This window comes from Cervus canadensis, chromosome 20 (genome assembly GCF_019320065.1).
Source record: "Cervus canadensis isolate Bull #8, Minnesota chromosome 20, ASM1932006v1, whole genome shotgun sequence".
NCBI classification, from domain to species: Eukaryota; Metazoa; Chordata; class Mammalia; order Artiodactyla; family Cervidae; genus Cervus; species Cervus canadensis.
Genome location: NC_057405.1, coordinates 58,580,654 through 58,603,988, shown reverse-complemented (window position 1 = coordinate 58,603,988; position 23,335 = coordinate 58,580,654). Strand labels below are relative to the sequence as shown.

The 23,335-nt window shown below is 35.6% G+C and overlaps 1 protein-coding gene across 1 annotated transcript in view; it reads right to left on the bottom strand.

The window, feature by feature from the left end:
- Positions 1–1,028: 1,028 nt before the first annotated feature.
- Positions 1,029–23,335, bottom strand: part of CDC40 (cell division cycle 40) — a 43,171-nt gene continuing 20,864 nt past the window's right edge. Inside the window, exons 4-15 of the mRNA XM_043439154.1 lie at positions 22,662–22,745; positions 21,091–21,230; positions 19,762–19,858; positions 18,313–18,452; positions 17,420–17,494; positions 15,255–15,300; positions 13,073–13,174; positions 11,928–12,043; positions 11,537–11,670; positions 6,743–6,819; positions 4,009–4,153; positions 1,029–2,983 (exon numbers count right to left, since the gene is read on the bottom strand). Coding sequence (XP_043295089.1) covers positions 2,806–2,983; positions 4,009–4,153; positions 6,743–6,819; positions 11,537–11,670; positions 11,928–12,043; positions 13,073–13,174; positions 15,255–15,300; positions 17,420–17,494; positions 18,313–18,452; positions 19,762–19,858; positions 21,091–21,230; positions 22,662–22,745 — 1,334 coding nt within the window. The 3' untranslated portion in view covers positions 1,029–2,805. The remainder of the gene's footprint in view (positions 2,984–4,008; positions 4,154–6,742; positions 6,820–11,536; positions 11,671–11,927; positions 12,044–13,072; positions 13,175–15,254; positions 15,301–17,419; positions 17,495–18,312; positions 18,453–19,761; positions 19,859–21,090; positions 21,231–22,661; positions 22,746–23,335) is intronic.

The following is a 23,335-nucleotide window of genomic DNA, read 5'->3' as shown; positions in this document are numbered from 1 at the left end:
GATTTTTCAAGTAGAGTCTCTATAATTGTTGCTGGTGTTGCAATTCTTACAGCTACCATTCAAGGGTTTGTTATTTCACTGTCCATGTTTTCTTCCAGGTAATTAATAGCTAAGAACATCAACCAGCCTCACAATGCGTCCTCAAAAGTCACTCTATACTTTCATACTTAGAGAAGTGCCTGTGTGACACTACTCCAATGTTCCTTATCTTAAAACTGGCTCCTTATTAAGGACAAAGTATTCCCAGCTTGTGCTTCACTATGTAAATATTCATTAAACTTTCTACCAAAGCATCATTACTATCCATAACTTTCAGGAAGGAAATCTGTCCTGGGTGTGAGAAAAGGGTTGCAGTGAGGAAAAAGAGCCAGATGGTAATCACTTATTTCCAGTCACAATATGATCTTGAAATCTTTAATGCTGAGAAAGAACCCCACACATTTGTGTACTCTAAAATAGGTGCAATCAAGACTCAGTGGCACCAAGTGAATAAATATGGACTGTGTTAAAACTTATTCTCTGTGCTCTGAGGGCATTGGCTTGTATTTTTGTCACTTATTTAGGATAAGCCCATTAATATACTATACTCACCTTTAAAGCATCATTACTCCCCAGAAAAATCAAAGTGACAGTGAAAGTCGCTCGGTCGTGTCCAACTCTTTGGGACCCCAAGGAGCCCATGGAATTCTCTAGGCCAGAATACTGGAGTGGGTAGCCTTTCCCTTTTCCAGGGGATCTTTCCAACCCAGGGATCAAACCCAGGTCTCCTGCATTGCAGGTGGATTCTTTACCAGCTGAGCCACCAGGGAAGCCCAAGAATACTAGAGAGGGTAGCCTTTTCTTTCTCCAGTGGATCTTCCTGACCCAGGAATTGAACCGGGGTCTCTTGCATTGCAGGCAGATTCTTTACCAACTGAGCTATCAGGGAAGCCCAGAAAAAGGACTCATTTAAAATCTGCAAATGGTTTAATCTGGTGTCTCAGAGTTGAGACTTAAAAGGAGACTAAGAACAAAAATTTTGATAACACTTTCTACAAAAATGCTTTATTTAAAAATACCATCTTTTTTAAAAAAAAGACAACTTTTATATACAGTTCCTTAGTTTAGAAACAGTTAAAAACACAATGAAATAAACCCAGATTTAGAAGTTATGATTTGTAACATACATAATACTGGTCCTGAACAAGACAGTTCAAATGTATGATTAATTCTTTGTCCCATCACATTTCAATAATTCACATTTGTTAAAACCAGTGGTTGGGACTACAGAAAAGCTTCTGATTGAATTTTTTCCTGTTCAGGAAATGGCAGTCACCTTTCCCAGCAGATCAAGAAATAGAAATGGCAGCGGCAAGGCAGTGTATTATTTCTTTGGGTGCTGTGTCCAAAATATACTTCTACCGCTTTTCTCTTTATTTTCTTACTTGAAATTTATATGTGGCTATAGCACCTGGTCATCTATACCAGGTCTTTTTAAATTCTAATGTTTAAAAATGGAAGTTCGAAGGGCATGGAGCATGAACTGCTCTTGGTAGCACAGGACTCAGAGCTAATGGCCCTGGGATATCAACACTCAACAAGATTCTGGTCTCCAAGTCAGCAGTCTGAGCAGCTTTGAGCCAATCTTTTATAGCATGGCACTGAAATATTTCACACTACATTCAAACATCTGACATAGATTTGTAAAAAAGAAAAAAAAAAAAGGAGAAATGGCTTGTCAAACTAAAGTGCTATTAGCTACTATGTTTAAGAAGCTATCTTGATTTCACAATCTGAAGTTTAAAAAAAAAAAATTTTTTTTTTTAAACCAATCACAGTCCCTGCTTCTCAAATTAGGAACCCTAGTCATCTTCCCAGTGTCAATTTTACCCAAAGATTTGGAAAGAAGTTTAACATTTTTCTAATCTTAAAAAGTTCTATTGAATATATTCATAAGCAAAATCAGATTAGTTTTAAATAAAACATACAGCTTCAAAGAAATTACAAGCTGACATTTTGAACTATGTTCTCACATCCAATCTCCTATGAGGAGTATTTCAATAGTAACATCTGTGAAACAGTGACCTAGGAGACCCTGATTTCTGAAAGTGTAGCCAGGTCCTTACTGGACAGTAAATACAAATACAATTCCTTCTCTTGAGTTCCATTTTCAAAAATAATGTGATTCTCTGCTTATATATAGTCCTGTCTATACTGATCAAGAAGAGAGCCAAGGAAAGAACTCTGGACTGATTTTTATTTTACACTGTTTAACAATTAGAGGGATGCTCAAGTCAGAGAAGATTGATGGCTTACAACTAAACAGACACTACATAAGTAATAAAAAAATAATGGAACTCCTGAATCCAAAAGATTAGAACTGACCCATGGAAAATAATAGGAACAGTAATTGTGGGTGGTTTTTATCCTTCTTTCAGATTCACATTAAATCATATCATCCCTGTTCTTTCCTTTCTGTTGAAGAGGTAATCCACTAGGGATTCCTTCTCGGCTCCAAAAAGATCCTTTCAGTACATCATGGGGGTAAATCCAAACTGCCTGCCAATAATAACCACTTGTCAAATGTTAAGTCAATGGTCATTCTCGTATAATAACACCTATAAAGAACAAAACGAAGTTGCTAATGAAATTATATGGGCCAAATTTACAGTTTTTTTTTAAACAATGGTTAAACTATTTCATAAGGCCATGTAAGAAAATCATAACCTGTAAATCAAGTTGTCATCCAACACCTTTAATAATTAAATATAGTTAAATATGATATTGGATCAAAAATGATCCTAGATAGTTTAAGGATTAATCCCATTAATCCCACAATTTAATGAGACCATCCCAACCACAAGTTATGACTTTAGATGTTTCATGAGGATGCCACACTGCACCTATACACACTTTATCATGAGCTTTAAATCTACTGTAGAGTTTTGTGGTCTTCCAGTCCCAGATGTTTAACTTTCCATTTCCATCTCCTGAAATCACATAGCTGTAATGAGAAGAAAAATAAATTCAAATAATTCAAGTACCTTAAAATGGTAAACAAGATGAGGAACAGAGAAAGAGTTTATATTTCTTACTCTAACATAAAAAAAATCAATGTGACTGTATAATACTTGAATAATAAGGTAGTATATAAAGCAGTCTATAGTTTAATCTTCTATCAAAAAACCTCCCCATTGAGTGACCAGTCTTAGAGAGAAAAATTACTTTCAACTTGGAAAACTGGGAGACCCATGGGCCACAGTGAATGCAGTATCACAATCACTCTCTAAGACAGTCAGAAGCAGTGTAAGGGGGTCAATTTCACACACATGTAAGCCATGCAAACACATGTAGACCCATTCAACTGGAGTAGACTCTACCATCTTTGTAATTATTTTTGGCTCCAAAAGCTTCTGAATATGTCAAAGACTCATTCAGAGGTAGGAGTCTAAGTGCCAATTACCAGGCTAAACATACAAGGTTACAGGAATTTCTGAATAAGTGATACCCATATATTTTAGCTAACAACAGTGGAATGAATACAGAGTTTCACTCTTAGAAAGGCTCTAGGCTTCAAAAATCTAGTGTGACTGAGAAACATTCAGAGGCTGGATTTGAGGTTTTAGCACAGAAAAGCTGTAGTGACGTTGTTAACTTCAACCCCACAATACAGGATTAATTCCTCTGGTGCTCATTAAATCACAGCAATATAGTGCTTATAGTCCTCACAGCCTTGCTTAGAAAAGCAGAAGGAAAGTCGCTGCCTATATGGACAGGGACTCATTATGTGCTTAAAGGGCACAGAACTAACTAACTAATGTAGAGAGATATACTGAAGAACTTAAAAAAAAAAAGCGCCAAATATAACTGTCTTAACTTGTTCTTGTTTTTTATCTGGCATTTAGACAATCTGAACAATTCTCGTACAATTACATATATAAAAGTGATTTGTATACTGTTGCTATTTGTATATAGTAGTTTATATCATCGTATATGAATATGGGAATAAATAAGAAAGTTTAAACTTACCTCATGTCTGGTGAAAAGTCTACTTGACAAGCATAGCCTGCTACCATATGGCCCTTAAAAATTTTCTTCTTATTCAATCTAAATCTGTTCTGTGCTCCAAAAATTAAGATTTGGTTGTCCATTGATTGGCACGCTAGCCATTTTCCTGTAAATTCAATAAGTGAGACATTTTAGAGGAAGACTGAAAATTTTAAAAAGACTTTTATTTAAGTAGGTTCAGTCATTAATATTATTTTGTTCCCAACTACTATATAACAATAGGAAAATAAATTTACCATACTGCCTGTGAAGTGTTACAGATTTATTGAAAGTGAGAAATATTTGTATTTTACAGAGTAAGGGATTTTGCTCATAAAATCTTGTATCATTTAGCATTTTTCCTAGAAAAGTTTTCTTCTGTTTAAATAAGGATATACAAAAACTCCGAGTTTAGCATTAATAAAACAAAACTAAATTTTATGAAATGAAATGAATTTGTAATAAATAATAGAACCATGGAGAGAAAAAGACTATTTGTGTTAACTATGGAAAGAGGAAAGATGAACTCTAGGTGAGAAAGCCTAGGATTATTAAATAAAACTGTACAAAGACATGATCAAAACAATCTTTAGTAACTTTAGTAAAAAAAAATTTAGTAAAACACTTTCAGTAATTTTAGTAATGCTATAGTAACACAATGCTTTTTAAAAAGTTTTATTGAAGTAATAGTTGATTTACAATGTAGCATTTAATTTCTGCTATATAGCAAACTGACTGATATACACATATTCTTTTCCATTATGGTTTATCAAAGATATTGAATATAGTTCCCTGTGCTATACAGAGGACCTTATTGTTTATCCATTCTATATATAATAGCTTGTATCTGCTAATCCCAAACGCCCACACCCTCCCCCCATGCCCCTTGGCAACCACAATTATGTTCCCTATACCTGAAAATATGTTTTTGTTTTATATATATATTCATTTGTGTTCTATTTTAGATTTCACATATGTGTGATATCATATGGTATTAGTCTATCTCTTTCTGACCTACTCCACTTAGTATGATAATCTCTGTTGTTATTTAGTCACTAAGTCATGTCCGACTCTTTTTGAGACCCCATGAACTGCAGCCCACTAAGCTACTCTGTCCATGGGATTTCCCAGGCAAGAATACGGGAGTGGGTTGCTATTTCCTCCTACAGGGGTTCTTTCTGACAGAGTCTGAACTTGCATTGGGCCACCAAGGAAGCCCATGATAATATGTAGGTCCATCCATTCTGTGTAATAGCATTATTTCATTCCTTTTTATGGCTGAGTAGTATTCCACTGTATATAGTACTACATCTTCTTTATTCATTCATCTGTCAATGGACATTTAGGCTGTTTCCATGCCTTGGGAATTGTGCAGCCATGAACAAAGGGGTGCATGAATCTTTTCAAAATACAGTTTTGTCTGGGTATATGACCAGGAGTGGCGCTGCTGAATCATATGGCAACTCTATTTTTAGTTTTTTGAGGAAACTTCATACTGTTTTCCATAGTGGCTACACCAATTTACATTCCCACTAATAGTGTAAGAGTCCCCTTTCCTCCATACCCTCTCTAGCATTTATTTATAGACTTATTAATGACATCCATTCTGATTGGTGTGAGGTAGTACCCCACTGTAGTTTTTGATTTGCAGTGCTCAAAGAGTTAGTGATGAAGAGCATCTTCTAATGTGCCTATTGGTCATCTGTATGCCTTGTTTGGAAAAATGTCTATTTAGGTCTTCTGCCCATTTTTTGATTTGGGCCACAGTGCTTTTAACTCCTCAGGATTCACCAAAACCACTAGCATCTAAACTGCAGTATCTTTGCATCCTATATATTATAGACATGATAAAGGATGACCCTAACAATGTTCACAGTCAGACTAGGTAAGTGGCTTTGTTCAAGATGGGCACAGTATTGGTGACGGACGGTTTAAAAATACACTGTATGAAATGTAGGTGCACAAATGTGACTGTATACAATATGGTGATTATCCGAACAGCATCCTGTGAGGTTGTTCTTCTCATAAAAATCATAGGACACTTGACAAGTGTCCACAGATTTGCCTATGGTAGATGCTTCGACTGGAAGAGCAAAATCTTTCTTGCTCCTTCGTCCTTGCTCTATATTCACAGCAGCTACATGAGCTGACAGTGGCTTTGCGACCATGCTGCCCAAACATCGGGTCCTCCACTTTAATATCCTCATGTAAAATTATATCAGTATATCTGTAGTACTTGTACTTAAAAGGCAATGAATTACTGAATAGAAAACAGTATTAAGCAGACTTATCTTTTTAATTTTTGCCTGAGAAAATCTTTCTCAGGTGAATTGCTAAGGTGTTCTCATATAAGGAACCAGAACAAAATTACCTATTCCCCAAAAGAAAAAGAGCTCATAGTAAATATGAGTTGCTGAATATGATTCTGTTGGAAGAATAATTAAAAAAAAAACAACCCTGATTCTCAGATGGAAATCCTTAGATGCTCGGGTAATGTTGCAAATCATTGCTTCTTTTATTTTTACCTTTTTTTAAAAAAAAAAAACAAGAGAATGGGTGAGGTGACTCATAAATGAAAATCAGTGATTATTTCTAATATACAAGTATGGCACTGTGACAGACTTTCCCTAGGAGGGAATGGCCAAGGCTCTTTTGAAAACAGAAATCACACAGTGTCTTAGAAGCTCATTTAAAAACACTGTATCTACTAACTCACCATTTGGAGACAAAGTCACTGCAGGCATTGAGTGCATACTGGGTTCTGCTATATACTTGAAATCCACAGGGATATCCCTAAAAATTAAAAATAACCTATCAGAATAGTAACTTTTAAAAGTACTTTTAGAAGAATAATCTCTGAAACAAAAGAGATGCTCTTGAAATTACAAAGTTTCATGAAACTTCCTGGAGGAAGGAAAACCACAAAATGACATTCTATTATTATAAAGCTTTTACTTATACAAATGACTTTCCATGATAATTACAAGTGTCAGTGATTTAGTTTTCTACCGCTATTTGATTTTAACTTTTCCCTTTATGTTAAAAAATAATCTGTTATTATAAGTTCTTTAATAATGAACTCATCTAAAAATGTACCATGGTAGACAGAAGCAAGATGTCTGAGGCAAGCCTGCAGGGAAGTATTCCTTTACCTGCCAATCAACCGTAACTTGGCACTTTGCAAGCAGGTTCAAGTGCTAAAGAGCCTTCAGCAATGCAAGTAGATGGTAGGCAAAGATGTACAGGGATCTGCAAGCAGGTCAAACCCATCCAGAAATCTCATAATTTCTGGCAGATTAAGCACCTGGACATCTATTTTCAGCTTATATGTAAAGTATTCCAAATGTATACAGTGTAGGAGAAAAAACATTAAACATTTTTTCTTGTGAGAATAAAAGAATAATTACAAAATAAAAAAGAATAAAATGAAAACAACAAAAATTCAAAACTAGTCACCTAAATCGAAAACCATCCAAAGTTCTAAGTGTCTTTTCATTTTTAATACTCTCCATGATAATAATAATAAAAAAAATTTCAGTGGTTCTGAAGGATTTTGATCTTGCTGCTTTTCATGAGACATCAGAAATGGTTTTTTGTAGAGTAATGTGTGGGGAATGTAATCTGATGAATAACACAGAAAGTTGCTGCTGCTGCTAAGTCGCTTCAGTCGTGTCCGACTCTGTGCAACCTCAGAGACGGCAGCCCACCAGGCTCCGCTGTCCCTGGGATTCTCCAGACAAGAACACTGGGTGGGTTGCCATTTCCTTCTCCAATGAATGAAAGTGAAGTCGCTCAGTCGTGTCCAACTCTTAGCAACCCCATGGACTGCAGCCCACCAGGCTCCTCCGTCCATGGGATTTTCCAGGCAAGAGTACTGGAGTGGGTTGCCATTGCCTTCTCCGATAATACAGGATATAAAGCACCAATTTCAATTTCAAACTATGGTTCAAGTTCAAAGACTGATTAATTAGAAAACAACAACGACAATAATAATAATATGCCTTTTAAGTAAGGATCTTCTGTATCCATCTATCACCCCAGAAGAAGTAAACAATCAGAAAAAACTTCCATCACAGTCTTTGTTGGAGGAAAACACTTTCTGATGTAACCTGAGGAACAGTAAGATTTATCAAATCCCAAAGCCTTTATACCTCTAAATAACAGTGAGAAGTGACTTCAAAATGATCCAAATATATTGAGATGAGCTTAAATCTTAAAAAGGTTCAACTGCTTTTCCCTTCTCATATTTATTATTAGTAGTTGATAATTTTATAACATGATTTTAAAAAATAAGAGCATTTTGTAAATTAAGTTAACAACACTTCAGGTTCGTTATCAACCCATGTTTTATGAAAAGTACACAAAAAAATTTAAACAGATGGCAGCCCACTCCAGTATTCTTGCCTGGAGAATCCCCATGGACAGAGGAGCCTGGCGGCTTCCAGTCCATGGGGTTGCAAAGAGTCGGACATGACTGAGTGAACAACCACAGCACAGCACAGCATGTTACAAATACTTTTCAGCCTGGAAATGAAATTATCAAAAAAAAAAAAACCCTAACAAAAATGTATGACATTTTAAAGATAAAAAAATAGTGCCAACCTCTGAAATTTTCTTTTAAAAACGTTTTAACAAAAATAAATGCCTTTGGTAGAAAACATGCCTATGATAGCTCATGCAGTAGGATACCACAGGATGCTCAATATCTAATTACATCTCCTGTTCTCCTTTAAAACTGTGTAATAGTCTTAGTTTGTATGATATTGTTTAAGAAAATCAACTTTCCTTTGGATAAACCAGGAGGATGGATATTATGCTAAGTGAAATAAGTCAGACAGAGACAGACACATACTATATGGTATCACTTATTTGTGTAATCTTTAAAAAAAAATAAAGTCAAACTCATAGAAATAGACAGTAGATGGTGGCTGCCAGGGGATGGGTGGAGGGGTGAGTAGGAAATTAGGTAAAACTAGCAAAAGGGTGCACACCCTTAGCTGTAAGATGAATAAGGTCTGATGTTCTGATGGATACCATGGTGGCTATTGTTGATAATACTGTACTGCATAACTGAAATCTGCTAGGACAGTACAAACTAAGTGTTGTCACAAAACAAAAAGTAAATATGTGAGGTGATGGATATGTTAGTTAACTCAGTGTGAAAGAGCTAATTAATTCTTTCACACTGTATATGTATATCAAATCATTATGTTGTACACTTTAAATACATTATAATTTTATTAATACCTCAATAAAACTGGTGAGAAAAACAGAAAAGAAAATCTCTAGAACTAGTTTGATCTGAGTTTAAATTCTGGCACTTTCAAGTTTCATGGGAACTACTTAATGTATCTCAGTTTTCTTATCTATAAAACAGGAAAAGCAAATATAGCTGTCTCATAAGATTACTTGCCCATTAAATAAAATAGTTCAGGCAAAATGCTTAGTGTGCCTGCGACACAGAAAGAGCTCAATAAAAGTAACATCATTAATAATTATGACAAAATGATTTTCTTAGGTATCTAGTCTGTGTGCCAGGCATTGTGCTGGTGTTGGAGACAGATGGAGAGTTGAGGCAGTTCTTTCTCTCATGGTTAAGAACTTGTCAGGATACAACATTGTAAATCAACTATACTTAAAAAATACATATATACCCCACACCCCGTAAAAAGGAAAGGAGCTTGTCAGAGAAGAGGAATAAATAAGCAAGCACTATTAATAAAAAGCTGTGGGAAGCGAAGGGTTGTTTGTGTGGGATGATAGAGAAGAGGCACCTAATCTTATGTGAGGATTGGTTAAGAAGGTTCTAATAGCAAGTGAGAATTGAACTGAAATCTACAGGATGTCATCATTCATAATGAAACAGTATTTTGACTCTTAGGAATATTTCTTAAGCTCTGAGAAGTAAAAAAACGCCTGTTACCATTTAATTTAATCAAAATATTTTGCTGACCAATGCTCTAATTTAGGAAACACTCACAAGTGTTCTAAAAGCCCTGTAACTGGTGTGTATCATTTAAACAGTTAACAATTTACTACTTCACATTTTCAAATGAAGCTGAAAATACCATCTGAAGATACAAACACCTGAAAGTTTAAGTATAATCAAACTGTTAGAGTACATAAAAACAAAACAGTTTTATGTATGCTAAACTAAGTACTTTGTTGTACAAATGGTCTAAGGTGGCCCATATGAAATGATGTCTTAATCAGGTCCTCAGCATGGAACATCATTTCTGAAGTAGGAAAGATCTTAGTTAAAAGACAGTCTCAAATCATGGACCTTAAGAATAATGCTAAGATTTTAAGAATAATGCGAAGACTATGTGTATAGTAGTCAACTCTCCATTAACTGGAGGTAATGTGGAGGGAGTGTGGGAGAAACTGCAGTTAAATTACATTAAATCTTCAATTACCCAAACTGTCCCCTGATGTGTGTAGGGATGTTCTCAGGTCCTTCTCTGGTGGCTCAGACGGTGAAGAATCTGCCTGCGGTGCAGGAGACCCAGGTTTGATCCCCTGGAGAAGGAAATGGCAACCCACTCCAGTGTTCTTGCCTGGAGAATCCCCATGGACAGAGGAGTCTGGTGGGCTACAGTCCATGGGATCGCAGAGTCGGACATGACGGAGCGACTAATTTTTACTTTTCACAGGTCCCCAAACAGACTCAGTTTTGGGAGGAAACTGATGCCTATAGTTTAAGACATCTTACTTCCTACAGCGGAACAACTTCTGAGGGTAGAAAGACGCTTTCTAGTCCCTGAAGGCTGTAGCCACAGTTCAGCTATGTCTTACAAGTAACTGTAAAAACAAGCTGGGTTCCAACCAAACATTCACTCTGACAAAAAGGTTACTATGTAGTACTTTGAAAATCAATTATAAAACATGATCTATGATAGGCACTTAGTGACATTATTATTTATTGACTTCAGAAAAGTGGTTTTTTTTTCCCTCTAGGAAAGCATAATTAACCAATATATTCTGATTATACTCTACAAGTAAAACATTTGTATTCTACCATTATAGGCTATGAACAGCAGGACATAAGGATGATGACCTGGGGCAATTTTTTGAATAATCAAAATGCAGATGTTTAAAAAATCAAGAGATTTTAAAATAGTCTCTTATTTTCTAATGATAGGATCTTATACTCAATCCCTAGCATAAGCAATACAATCTATGTTTGTCATCCCTACTTTTTGCAAAGATGAATAAAATACCTAATACAGAATGTAAAACAGCACTATATAAGCTTTTAACTAGTATAAGAAAAATGACTCAAAATACATTTTCTTTAAATAGGTTATATAAAGACTATGAAAAGTAGCATGCTTAACCTTTAATTTTCATTTTCTGGACACCTGAATAGTTAAACCAGTTTGATCGACAGGCCAGAGATCACAGTTGTGAAAATATTCAGATTGTTGTGTATTATCAGGCTTTCTCTTTGGCTACAAAATTTCAAGTTGTTTGCTTTATATAAATCAGATTTTTACTGATAAAAACTTACCATTCCCAAACTCTTAGGCTCTTGTCATCAGATGTGCTTACAAATCTCCTATTCTCATCGACAAAAACAATGGTGTTGACAGCTCCCAAATGCCGATCATATTCCTGCACAATTTCTCCACTTCGAATGTCCCACTGTATATCCAATAAGGGAAAGGGCAAAGACAGACGTAGAGCAGATTTATGAAAACAAAGCTCATAATCATGATAAATGGAGAAGGAAAAGAGATCTCCAATATCATCTTTTTATACATTTACTGCTTTCTGCTAAGACTAGAGCATCAGCAGACCCTAAAAGCAGCAAATATTAAACAAGTTAATATTCCTTATTTCAGTCCCTGATACAATGTAAAGCTCAGGAATCTTAATAAAAATATTGTGAAAAGACTTACTTGCACAATCTTCTTATCAGACATCCCAGCCACAAAGAGATTTTGCTTATCTTCATCAGGATTAAATTTGACACAATAGGGCACTTTTCGGTTTGTAAATCTTGATATACACTGTCCTAAAACCAAAGACCCAAGTTAAAGTAGGTAAAATAAATTTGACCATTTAAAGACAACCCTGGAATTAAGATCTAGAGATAAGAGATCATTTCCTAATAAATTTGGAGAAATGGCAGCCTGTTTGTTCTTTACTGCAAACTGCATTGTTCCTTTTCATGAATTTTTAATGATTAAAAATAATATTTTCAAAAGTAAATCTGTATCATCAATTGCAGAGCAGATAAAACTCTCCAGGTAATTAAAACATGGAGTAAAGAGTTGAGGACCACTGTCAAAGAGGTTAAGAGTATGGGGTTTAGCATTACAAAGACCTTGGTTTAAATCCAATTTGACCATTACTAGCTGTGTAACCCTGGAAAAGTTATCTCTTAAGCCTCAGTTTCCTCATCCATAACAATAGTAGTATTTAAATTCATAGTGAGTGATATTGTTAGGGCTGAACAAGATACTGCATGTAAGTGCTTAGTATAATGCTTGGTAAACAGTGTTCAATAACTATTAGCTATTTTCTTTATCCTTAAAACTCAGTACGATGAAAGATGGTTCTCTGATTATATAAAATTATACTAGCCATAATGTGCTAATGTAATCAATATGTCTGTGAATATATAAAACCAATCTGCCCATGGAAGTTTAGACCTACATTTTAACCAATTGGGGCAATTAAATTTAATTCTGTTCATCGTGTATTTATTGCGCTTCTATGATTATACAATGCAGCATGGTACGTTATATAGAGGATAACCTAAAGATCAATTAAATAGTCTATGGAAAATTTCAAATTTCCTTATCTACCAATATATTTGCTTTATAAACTGTATTTCGTGGAAAGGAATTTCATACTGAAAGAGCTACTTTTACAGCTCAGTTTCAACTTTATCAATATTTTGTGGTATTACTGACAGCCAATGATATGAGAATCAGCAGTTAGAGAAGGTACCATTTTGGCAGAGAAGACTACTCACATTGTTCCATTTTAAAAAGCTAATTTCTAAGGTAAATATGTGTTAGTATAAGTGAGCTCTTACCTGTCTCGGTGTCCCAGAGCTTAAGATACCTGTCATAAGCTGCACTGAGGAACTGTGTCCCTGCAGTATTAAAGCAGATATCCCTAACAGCTTTACTGTGACCTAAAGGCAGAGACAATAGAAATGGAGGTGAGGTGAAGTGTCTTCATTTAAAATACAAGCACCATAAGAGAAACAGCATTAAACAGTGTCTTCCAAGCCACGCTGTGAGTCAAAATCACTGGAATTCTACCTCCTGATTTACTGACTCAGAATATGTTATGTGTGGGCTACAGAACGTAGGTGTTTTCCCTCCCTTTGAAAAGCTCCTTAGGTGACTCTGAGGCATAACATTTAGGTAAGAATCAAGAGAAAAGATCTAACTTTGTTTTAAAAAGTCTCTCATAGCACTCTCTTAATAATGTAATACATAAAGCTGATGACTGGTCAAGAATCTAAGGAAACATAACAGTCCAATTATTGCCAATGAAAGAGAAATGACTGGTGACATTTTAAAGGTTCACTCTGAAATTACTAGCCAAGCCGGAAATGAAAACAAAGTGACCTAAAGCCAACGTTCATGAAAATTGTGGCTTCTGTTCAATAATTGTATATTTCTGGGATTACATTACTGAATTTCATAGAAATGGATCCAGCATCTCATGGACTATACCTTTTTAAAAACAAATACTAACTATATTTAGTTTTAAAATGGCATTTGACAATAAATTAATTTCAAGGTGCTTTGTTTAGAAATCAATCTTACTGGACCAATCAACTCTTTTGAAAGTTATAGGGGTAAATAAAATGTGACTAAATGAAAGCAGAAAGTTTCCTATTTTTTACTATCCCACTATGACCAAGACAATTGTACAAAATGTGCATGGCACAAATGGTCAACAGGGACCCTAAATCACCACCACTGCTAATGACCTCTAGTCATGGCAAGCAGGAATCCTTTCCTACAGCAGGAGTCCTGGTCAGAGCTGTTATCATCTTTCTAAGTGGGAATTTTCAGTTTTCCAGTGAAAAGCTGCAAGAGCAGGGGGGACAAACGAGGACCAAATCCCCTACAACACAGGAGACATTCGGTTCCCTGTATGCTGCCGAGAGCCTTCCCAAAAGTCTTCTGGGCTGCCCGGGCATCTCGGGCAGTATTTATTTGTGCAGTCAGGCCCTAAAATCATAACAAAGCGATACAGAATGGACTCCCACTTAAATCTAAAAACAGAGCCAATATAATTCAAATATTGTTTCATTTCGGTATAGTTAATTTGGAAATGTAACCAGTCTTCATGCAAAATCTGACAAAGACAATCTACCAAAAGTCTGCCACAAAGCTGTCCTCTTTTTGGTCTTCTTTCTTTCAAGGAGTTCTCTTAACCTTTTCTTTTTACCTGTGTTTGCAGCCAATTCCCGGCTTCTCTTCAAAGCTCAACATCTGGCTATCTAATTGCTTACAAGACATTTTCATCTCAGTATCTCAAAAGCAGCTCAAATTCCATGAGTGTGAAACCTTATCATCTTCCTAAGATGAATGGCACCACCATTCAGCCAGCCACCTGGGAGTCGCTCTAGATTTCCACCTCACTCTTTTTACACTCACTTCTAGTTACTAAGAGCCACTGCTTTCAACTCTTTGTTGTTCCTTTCCTTTCTCTAACCCTAACCCTTTCCTTTCTCTGCTGCTCTAGTTCTGGCTCTCATCATCTCTACTCCAGACTAATGAAATAACTTTGTAAATCATTTTCTTGCCTCTAGGCCTGCCCCATCAAAGCATCCTCTATACTGCCATTGTGATCTTTGAAAACTTCAAATCTGATCATGATGCTTTCCTGCAAGAGCCGTTCAGCTGTTGGCTTCCGAAGACCCCCTAGATAGACCAAAGGTCTCTCACACACTGCCCACCTCGGCTGCTGATCTCCCCTCTCACTGTATTCCTCACGCTTACAATGCTGAGGTACAAGTGGTTCCCTCAATGCAGTTCTCATATCACTTCTGCTACAGCTTCTGTTGCTCTCTCTTCCTAGTTCTTTGTTTATATGGGAGACTTACCCCTCCTTCAACACTCACTCAAGTCTGTGAAGGCTTTCCTTCACATCAGTAGCAAAATCAGTAGTAGCAAAATTACTGTTGATGATGTTACTCTAGTTTAAAAAGTCTTTCCAAACAGATTTATAGCCAGAGAGAAAAGAAATATTACCAATAAATGTTCGCAGACAGCGCCTGTCTCCATAAACCTCCCATAGCTGGAGGAAAAAAAAAAAACCAACACATAGAAACGTTAAATTTAATACAAGCCTTTGATAAAATGACAACTTTCAACCACTAACAATCGTCAGATGCCAGCTATGTGCGTGTGCGTATCTGTGTGTGTACAGGGAACTTAACCAAGGCATTACATATTATTAAACACATTGTTCGGTGCTATTGCCTCAGATGGTAAAGAATCTGCCTGCAATGCAGGAGACCTGGATTCAATCCCTGGGTAGGGAAGATGCCCTGAAGAAGGGACCAGCAACCATTCCAATAGTCTTGCCTGGAGAATTCCACGGACAGGTGTTACACTATTTGGACTATACACATACTCATGTGCATGTACACACACACACACACACACACACACTTTAAACTCTGAAATTAAGAGAACTTAACTTAGATGGAGCTTATACACATGCTTTTCATTTTCTTCTTCTGTATTTGACATTTTCTGTGATGAAAAGTTTCTACTTATGTAATACTATAAACTAGCTTCAAAAGAATTAAATGTTATTAAAACTGCCATGTTATAACATTTTGGTACTGAAAAGTTTTTTTTTTAAACTCTTCTGAAGTATTAACGATTATAAAAGCTGTTATGAGTGCTTGCTTTGGCAGCACATATACTAAAAGCTGTTATGAAAATGAAGATCTAGACTAAAATATAACAAGCTCATAGATCTCATTACATCTAAAGTGAATTAATACAACAGTTTTGAAACTACCTTTATTCTTGCCTGCCTCAAATCCAGTCCTGGACAGTGTTGCCAGTGATCTGAAACAGAAAGCACTTCCTGGCCACCCAGGGTCTGCAGGGTAAAGCCTCGGTTCCCGCAGCACACCAGGAAAACACGTCTGGACCCGGTCCCCTGTTATGACTGTAGTCACTCTATGCCGCTCAGATTTAGACTCGAGCAGTCACAGAACCTGCAGTTTTCAGCACACACGATGCCGACGCGTTCTGTTTACTCCTCTCAGACATACTCTATGCTCCCTGAGTCCGCCCCCCCACCCCTTACTCACACTTCCTATTGGGGTATGCTTCCTCTCTGACATCAGAACACCTCCTCTAAAAGGATCACTTACAGCATAATGAAATGATCACCGTAAGAGCAGGGACAGTGCCAAAGTAATTTTTTATCCTCGGGCCCTTGTACGTAACAGGTGCCTAATAAATGTACATAAAGTGTACCTAGACATGAACTCAACTGAATTCTATGCTGTTCTAACTAGGCAAAAAGAAGGCTTTAATCTCAATTAACACAGTCTGTATAAATTGAAAGTTAAAGGAAATAAGTCTTGCTACTCCAAACTGCTGGCCTGTCATTTTAAACCACTAAGTCAAGACAAATGCCTAAATTGTTGCTCTCATCAAAAAATGCTACCTTTATATTAATATATTATTACTACCCATGAATTATTTACAAAGGATAAAATTTTCATGAATCAACTTTCCAAGATCACTACAGGGTTGATATTTATTGACTAATATAATGATCTGGACACAGAAGACATACAAAAGATAAAAACCATTTGACCAGCTTTAAGTTTTTAAAAGGCTTTCCCATATCAAATTGACATGTATTGGCAACTCAGTTTTTTTTCTACCACACACTATTGCTGAACATCAACTAAAGGTAGACCTTCCTAAGACTATATAAAGTGGGAAAAGAGGCTGGGAGCAATTCTGCTACTAGCATTTGGAAGAAAAAAAGAGTGAATTATATTATTTACTCTCTAAAAATGGGATTTCTATCACATATCCTTTCTACCTCTAAGGTACTGAGGAACAAATGAACTCAGTTACATATCCAACACCTCTATAAAAATGCATTATTGGTGATTAAATATTCATGCGCCTAAAGCTAAAGTGAGTGATTATGTTCTAATCAGCTATCTAAGCTTACAGAGAGCCTAGCCAATTGGACTACAAAGCCATATCTGAATCAACATGTTTGGAAGCAGTTCATAAACTGCTGCATTCACAAGGCTTAAGAGAAAATAATTAGCCTCTAATTGCCTAACAAACTCAGATCTATTTATAATTAACCAAATAGATTTAACCAAAGCACTAGCTTTGTAGCTTCTACTCTATTACTGAAAACTCACCTTAATTTTACAGTCCATGGAACAAGACAGCAACAAATGGCCAGAGAGAGGAAACAATCTGACTGCACTGACACCCTGTAAAAAGGTATTACAATTATCAATCAGAAGCATTCAAAATCTCAGCTAAAATTAAACAAAAGGGAATGACAGTGTATTTTTAAACCACGTAATTTACTGGTTTTTTTTTTTTTTTCATTTTAAAATCCATACCCGAGAATAACCTTCAGAAGTATTCTAAGAGCAGCCCTTACTGACACTAAGCTTTTCTAACCTTCATCAGTGACTTCCTCACCCAGGGGAATTCTTAGTCAATCATGTTGCTCATGCCCTCACTCCTCTTCCTTCTTTTACTCAGTTCCTTTCTTTGCTAAGAGTTGGAAATTATCAGTTGGAATAGTGAATATGACAAAGAATATTAACATCAAAGTTTTCAAGTGCCTTGTCTCTGCATTAGTTTAAGTATTATCATAGTGTATAAAGCAGGGAGCGTCTAATCTTTGAAGTGGGATAACCCCAAGAGCTAAGGCAAAATTACTGAGACTTTGGTGCTAGTATCAGCCCACTACTCACCGAGTTGGTGCCCAAGAGGAAGCAGATAACGGCAGGAGCCTGGAAGCGAAGGCCCAGGCTACCATGAGGGGGTAAGACACCAAACCATGAATGCTTATGTCATGGCCCAATCAGATGACCCTGAAGACTGAGTACTCACTTGTGACTCATATGTGCTGGCACCTCCAAAGTGACTCCAGTTTATCTTTAATGACTTCCCTGCTCTCTCCTCTCTACATCTTCACTAGAAATACTGAGTGTCCCACATCAACAGCTGAAAATTTATGCTGGCTTCACTGTTATATTAATGCATTACAGCAAATAAAAACAACCAATTCGTTTACCTTTGTGTGTCCAGACCACACATGAATTTGTTTTTTGGGAAGATAACATTTCTCAGGTGGCACAGTTGACCGCAGATTAACACCAACATCCTGAGGTATGTGAAGATAGGACCTGCCTTGATAGTCATACATTTCTTTAACTGAAACAAGAAGGCAAAAGAAAGCAGTGAACAAATAAAAGCTGTAGTTATGAAATCTATATTCTTAAAATAACAAACACTTAATTCACAAGGATATCATTGCATATTAAAGTTTAGGTAATACTATTTTGATGATGTTAAGACCAAGAGACAGCGAAAATTTAACTGCCCGAAATCACTGCTGTTATTTCAATCAGAGGTAGTATTTTGGAATCCCTAAATTTCCAGAGAATATCAGACCTTTAAATAAGCTCTTACTTCCTTTATCCAGTTTTAGCAGCGTGTACAAAAGACTCCACTGCAGTATAATTATTCAGAGAAGAAAAGATAACACTTGGGCCTCATGAGTCACTGGCAAAGAATCAGAAGCAAAACAGGATTAAAAGGAAGTTAAAACAAAAGTATATCAACTATCCTTTTCCCTGTTTTCCTCCTTTATGCCCTTCTAGGTTCCTTTTCCAATCTCTTTTCTACTTTCAATCAGATTTACAATGAAGTCACATCTGAGAATTAAATGACATAGTATAATATGTATCAAAGCATTTAGTAGTATGCTGCACAGAATAAGTCCTCAATAAATGTTGGCTGTTATTGTTATTATGGCTGTAAGCACACAGTACTAAACAGACTACTTCGAGATAAAATGAGAACCTGAGAAACTAAAACTAAATATGACCTCATGAAACCTATATATTTGATAAGTGGTATAACATTAGAGTAATCAATACTATCTGAATTGGATTATTCTTCATAGTCTGGTAATCACTACATCATTTCCCCAATATAACTAGTTAGTAATAAATCAGGTAGAGTCTAGAATATTTATAATTTATTTTGGTGAATATGCATTTCCTTCTGCAAATCAAAATACGTATGAGCATATAGATCTCTAACCTACTTACCTGAAAAACAAAGTTTATTCTTTAAAAGTGTAATTTAGTAACAGTTATGAACTTTGATCATACCTGGAGAAAATTTGGCTTGGGTTAAAAAGAAAAGGTTAAAATGACTGGGGGACTAGTTATATGCCAGAAAGAGTCAACTTTATCTTAGGGAAGAACAGATTGTGAACCATAATCTTTATCTACCTTTAAAAAAAAGTTCATTAGTACTTCAAAAAAATAATCTGTGGCTATCTCTAATTACAACACAGAAGAGTCTGCTATAATTTCTTTGGGATGCAAACTGTCCAATATAATTCCTAATATAATGATTCCCAGCAGCTGATTAGTAAAGGCAATTAATATATGAACAAAGTAAATATCTGAAAGTTTATCATAAAAAAGAAGAGGCATAAAAAACACATTACCATGTAAGATTGTCTTTTCCTCTCCAGGTTTCTCTTCTTCCTGTTTGCCTTTCTTCTGCCTCTTTGCTGTAATTTCATCCAATTCTTTTTGTTCTTCCTAAGGAAATTAAGGAGTGAATTTTTAAAATGGATGTTCCAGAACCCCATCCTGGCCACTGCTGATCATAAATTCTTTACAAGGAAGTGCACTTTTTTGGTGAAGCAATAACTGCAAGTATGTCTCCTAGGATAACAATCTCAACTCTTTGGCAGATTACAAAATGGCATTAAACACACGGTGTTCTTGAACTTTTAAACTCATTTAATACAAAACCTCTCCTTCTGGAACAGCTAGGAGTAATTTAATGTATAACGCTAATTATGTAAGTGAAAAAATGAGGTAATTAGAAAATCTAGTACATACCAGAAATACAGTGAATTTGAGTAAACAATGTTCTTCATAAACAGCTTTTAATAGTCATAAGGACATAAGCAATGACTATAGATTTGTGACACAACTTTTACGGGAAGAGCAGTAAAAGGAAGTGGGTGGTGGTGTTTAGTCGCTAAGTAGTGTCCAACTCTTGTGATCCCATGAACTGCAGCCCACCAGGCTCCTCTGTCCATGGAGTTTCCCAGGCAAGAATACTGGAGTGAGTTGCTATTTCCTTCTCTAGGGCATCTCCCCGACCCAGGGATCAAACCTGGGTCTCTTGCATTGCAGGCAGATATTTTTTTTTTACCAGACTTTGTCATGAGGGAAGCCCAAAAGGAAAATAGGGTAGTAATAAATCCTTATAGTAAATAAGAAGTCAAAATAAATAAAGAGCAGCATATGTGTATTACTGACATAATTGGATATGAGATAGAACTAGAAAGTAAGCATCCTGAAGACAGGATTTTCTCTTAATCTTGTTCTTTGCTGTATCATAATATTATGAAAAACATATATACAGATATACTACTTTGTTAAAATTTAAAAAAAATTAAATAAAACCCACCAATTCTAAAATCATAGAAAGGCTGATTTTGTAAATACTATCTGAATATTGGTATCAGAAAAGCAACTACTATGGCACCTTAATAGTATTATCAAGGTGATTTTTATTACCAATTGTTCAATACTGTATTTTAGCTAAAAATTATGGAAGAAAATAAATCAGAAAAATATAAACAAAAATTATTCCAAAGAAAAACAAAGGAATCTTACAGTATTTTCTCAGTCAACTAAGGCAGAGAACTTCTGATGAGTCATTTAGTTCTCTAAGGAAACCTCATTTATTAACACAGATATCCTTCATTGAGACATAGCATACAGCTGAACTGGCAGTGAAAAACATCAAAGCTTACTTCTGAAGGTTTGGCTACATCTTTTTCATCCACATATTTTGCCCACGGTCCCAAGAAACCATCAATATTAGATGCATCATTTTCTTTAAATTTTTTCCTCTTTTCTGTTTTCTTCTGACCAGTTTCAAACACAGTTAAACCTACATTAAAAAAAAAATCACAAATATGGGTATTTTCTAAAGAGATTTACACACAAGCACACACACACACATATTTTCACAGATTTATTTAAAACACAAAATAAAACCTATATGAATCCAGACATATGGACTCATGCTATATATAGAGAGACTCAATCTTCTGGGCAAAGCAGCTTTCTACTGCTTCAACTGCAGTATTTTCCAAGTTCTAATATATGTGAAAAAAAGAGTCAGCTATGTAATCCTGCCATGGTACACAATCTTTTAATTAATCACAGACCTTTATCAGTAGATTTTACCACTTTCTGAAAGAAACAGCAATTTAATAATGTTAAGTAATGAAAAATTTACCTCTGAAAGCAAGAATAAACAAATTTCTCATTTATAGCCAAATTAGATAAAATTTCATTAATAACTATTCCTTGCTTCACTATATTATAATGCAACAATATAAAGAAGGTTTCACAAGAATCTGGATTTCTTCCAAGTGAACTCAATCTAAACTGGACCTCTGATATCATATATCTTAACAGGAAGAAAAGAGGATGTTTCTAGTTGGGATTCTCATTTGATCAGTACAAAGTGGCATGCTGTGTGTAGTCATTAAATTGGAAAAAGAAAGGTTTACCAGAGCCATGGTCAAAATTTCACTGTTAACTGAGAATCTAGCTACATAAAGATGTAACTTGTAGAGGTCTAACAAAGAGAAAAACTTACCTGTATTAATTCAAATCAGTTTCCTTTAGGCTGTGTTATAACAAAAGGTTGTTAAAATCCTATTTTTACAACAATCTAGCTCATAAACCAAAGGCAGCTTGATCATATAGGCTATAGAGTTACAAAGTGCCTTCATACAAATAGCATATTCTTTTTCTATCCAACATTTTATGGATAAGATTCCAAGGGGCTGATAAGCTTTGTGGCAAGTTAACATTGAGAGTATGATGCTTTGTCTTATAATAAGTACAAAATGAACACAGGCACAAACATATGTTTTAAAACACATATTCAAACTCAGCTTCAAAGCAACCCTTAAAGGCAATTTCCACAGATATGCACAATGATATTTTTTTCTGCTGTTAAAATGGAGCTTTATATTAGTGTTGAGAAATAAATTGCTAAAATTAGGTATACATTCATTTTCATTTCTTAAATGATTTCTACAGTGTTGGCACTGTGCCAAGGACTCACCTCCCTGCCATAGGTATGACTGCCTTTTTTCCCTACAAGGCTGCACACCTAGTAAGGAGCAAATGCAAGCTCTAAACTAACTATATAAATACACTGCTCTAAACTATATCACTCTACTGTCTCAAGTTTAAAAAAATCAGGAGCTAAATTAAATACTAGTTCTTTCCCTACTCCAAAGTCAACTTACAAACAATAAGTATAGTTATGTATATTTGATATTAAATATTTCAAATAAATTACCTTGATTTTTTTCAGCTTCTTCTACAGAACCAATATACTTAGTAGACACTTGATGATTATCTAATGAAGGGTCCAATGCATAACCTGAAAGGAAAAAAGTACAAATTACTGACTCCATTTTTTTTTCCCATTTACAATTCATTTTAATTCTATGCATATTTGCTCATTTTACATTTTCCTTCCCAAGATGTTGAAAACAGCTTCTTTTGTCTGTCTTCTTGTGACTTTATTTCTTCCTTATTTTCTGAAAATGTCACAGCTTCTTTTATCATCAAGATGTACATAACAATAATTCTATCAGAAGCAAACCAAATTTTCAATTGTAAAGTTGCCTATGAGAGGCAAAGCTGCTCAAGATAATTTTAAAGGTCTTCATTATGTTGGATCTTTCTGCGCTTATCTCCAAGAGTTATCACTTTATCACATTCAACTGTCCACTCACACTCTGAGGACCAATTCTTCTTCGTGGGCCATGTTTCTATTCAGAATCATTAACCCAAAGGAACAGGCTAGGAAGCCAAGAGGAAAAGGAAGAATAGGACAAAAGAATTCACACAAACCACTGAGAGACTAAGAACTCAGAGAAACACCAAAAAAGGGAGCTAAAAACACAACAGTAGCATAAGTGAGTGGGATGATAAATAAGAGAGACTACCTTCCCAGATAAGGAATAA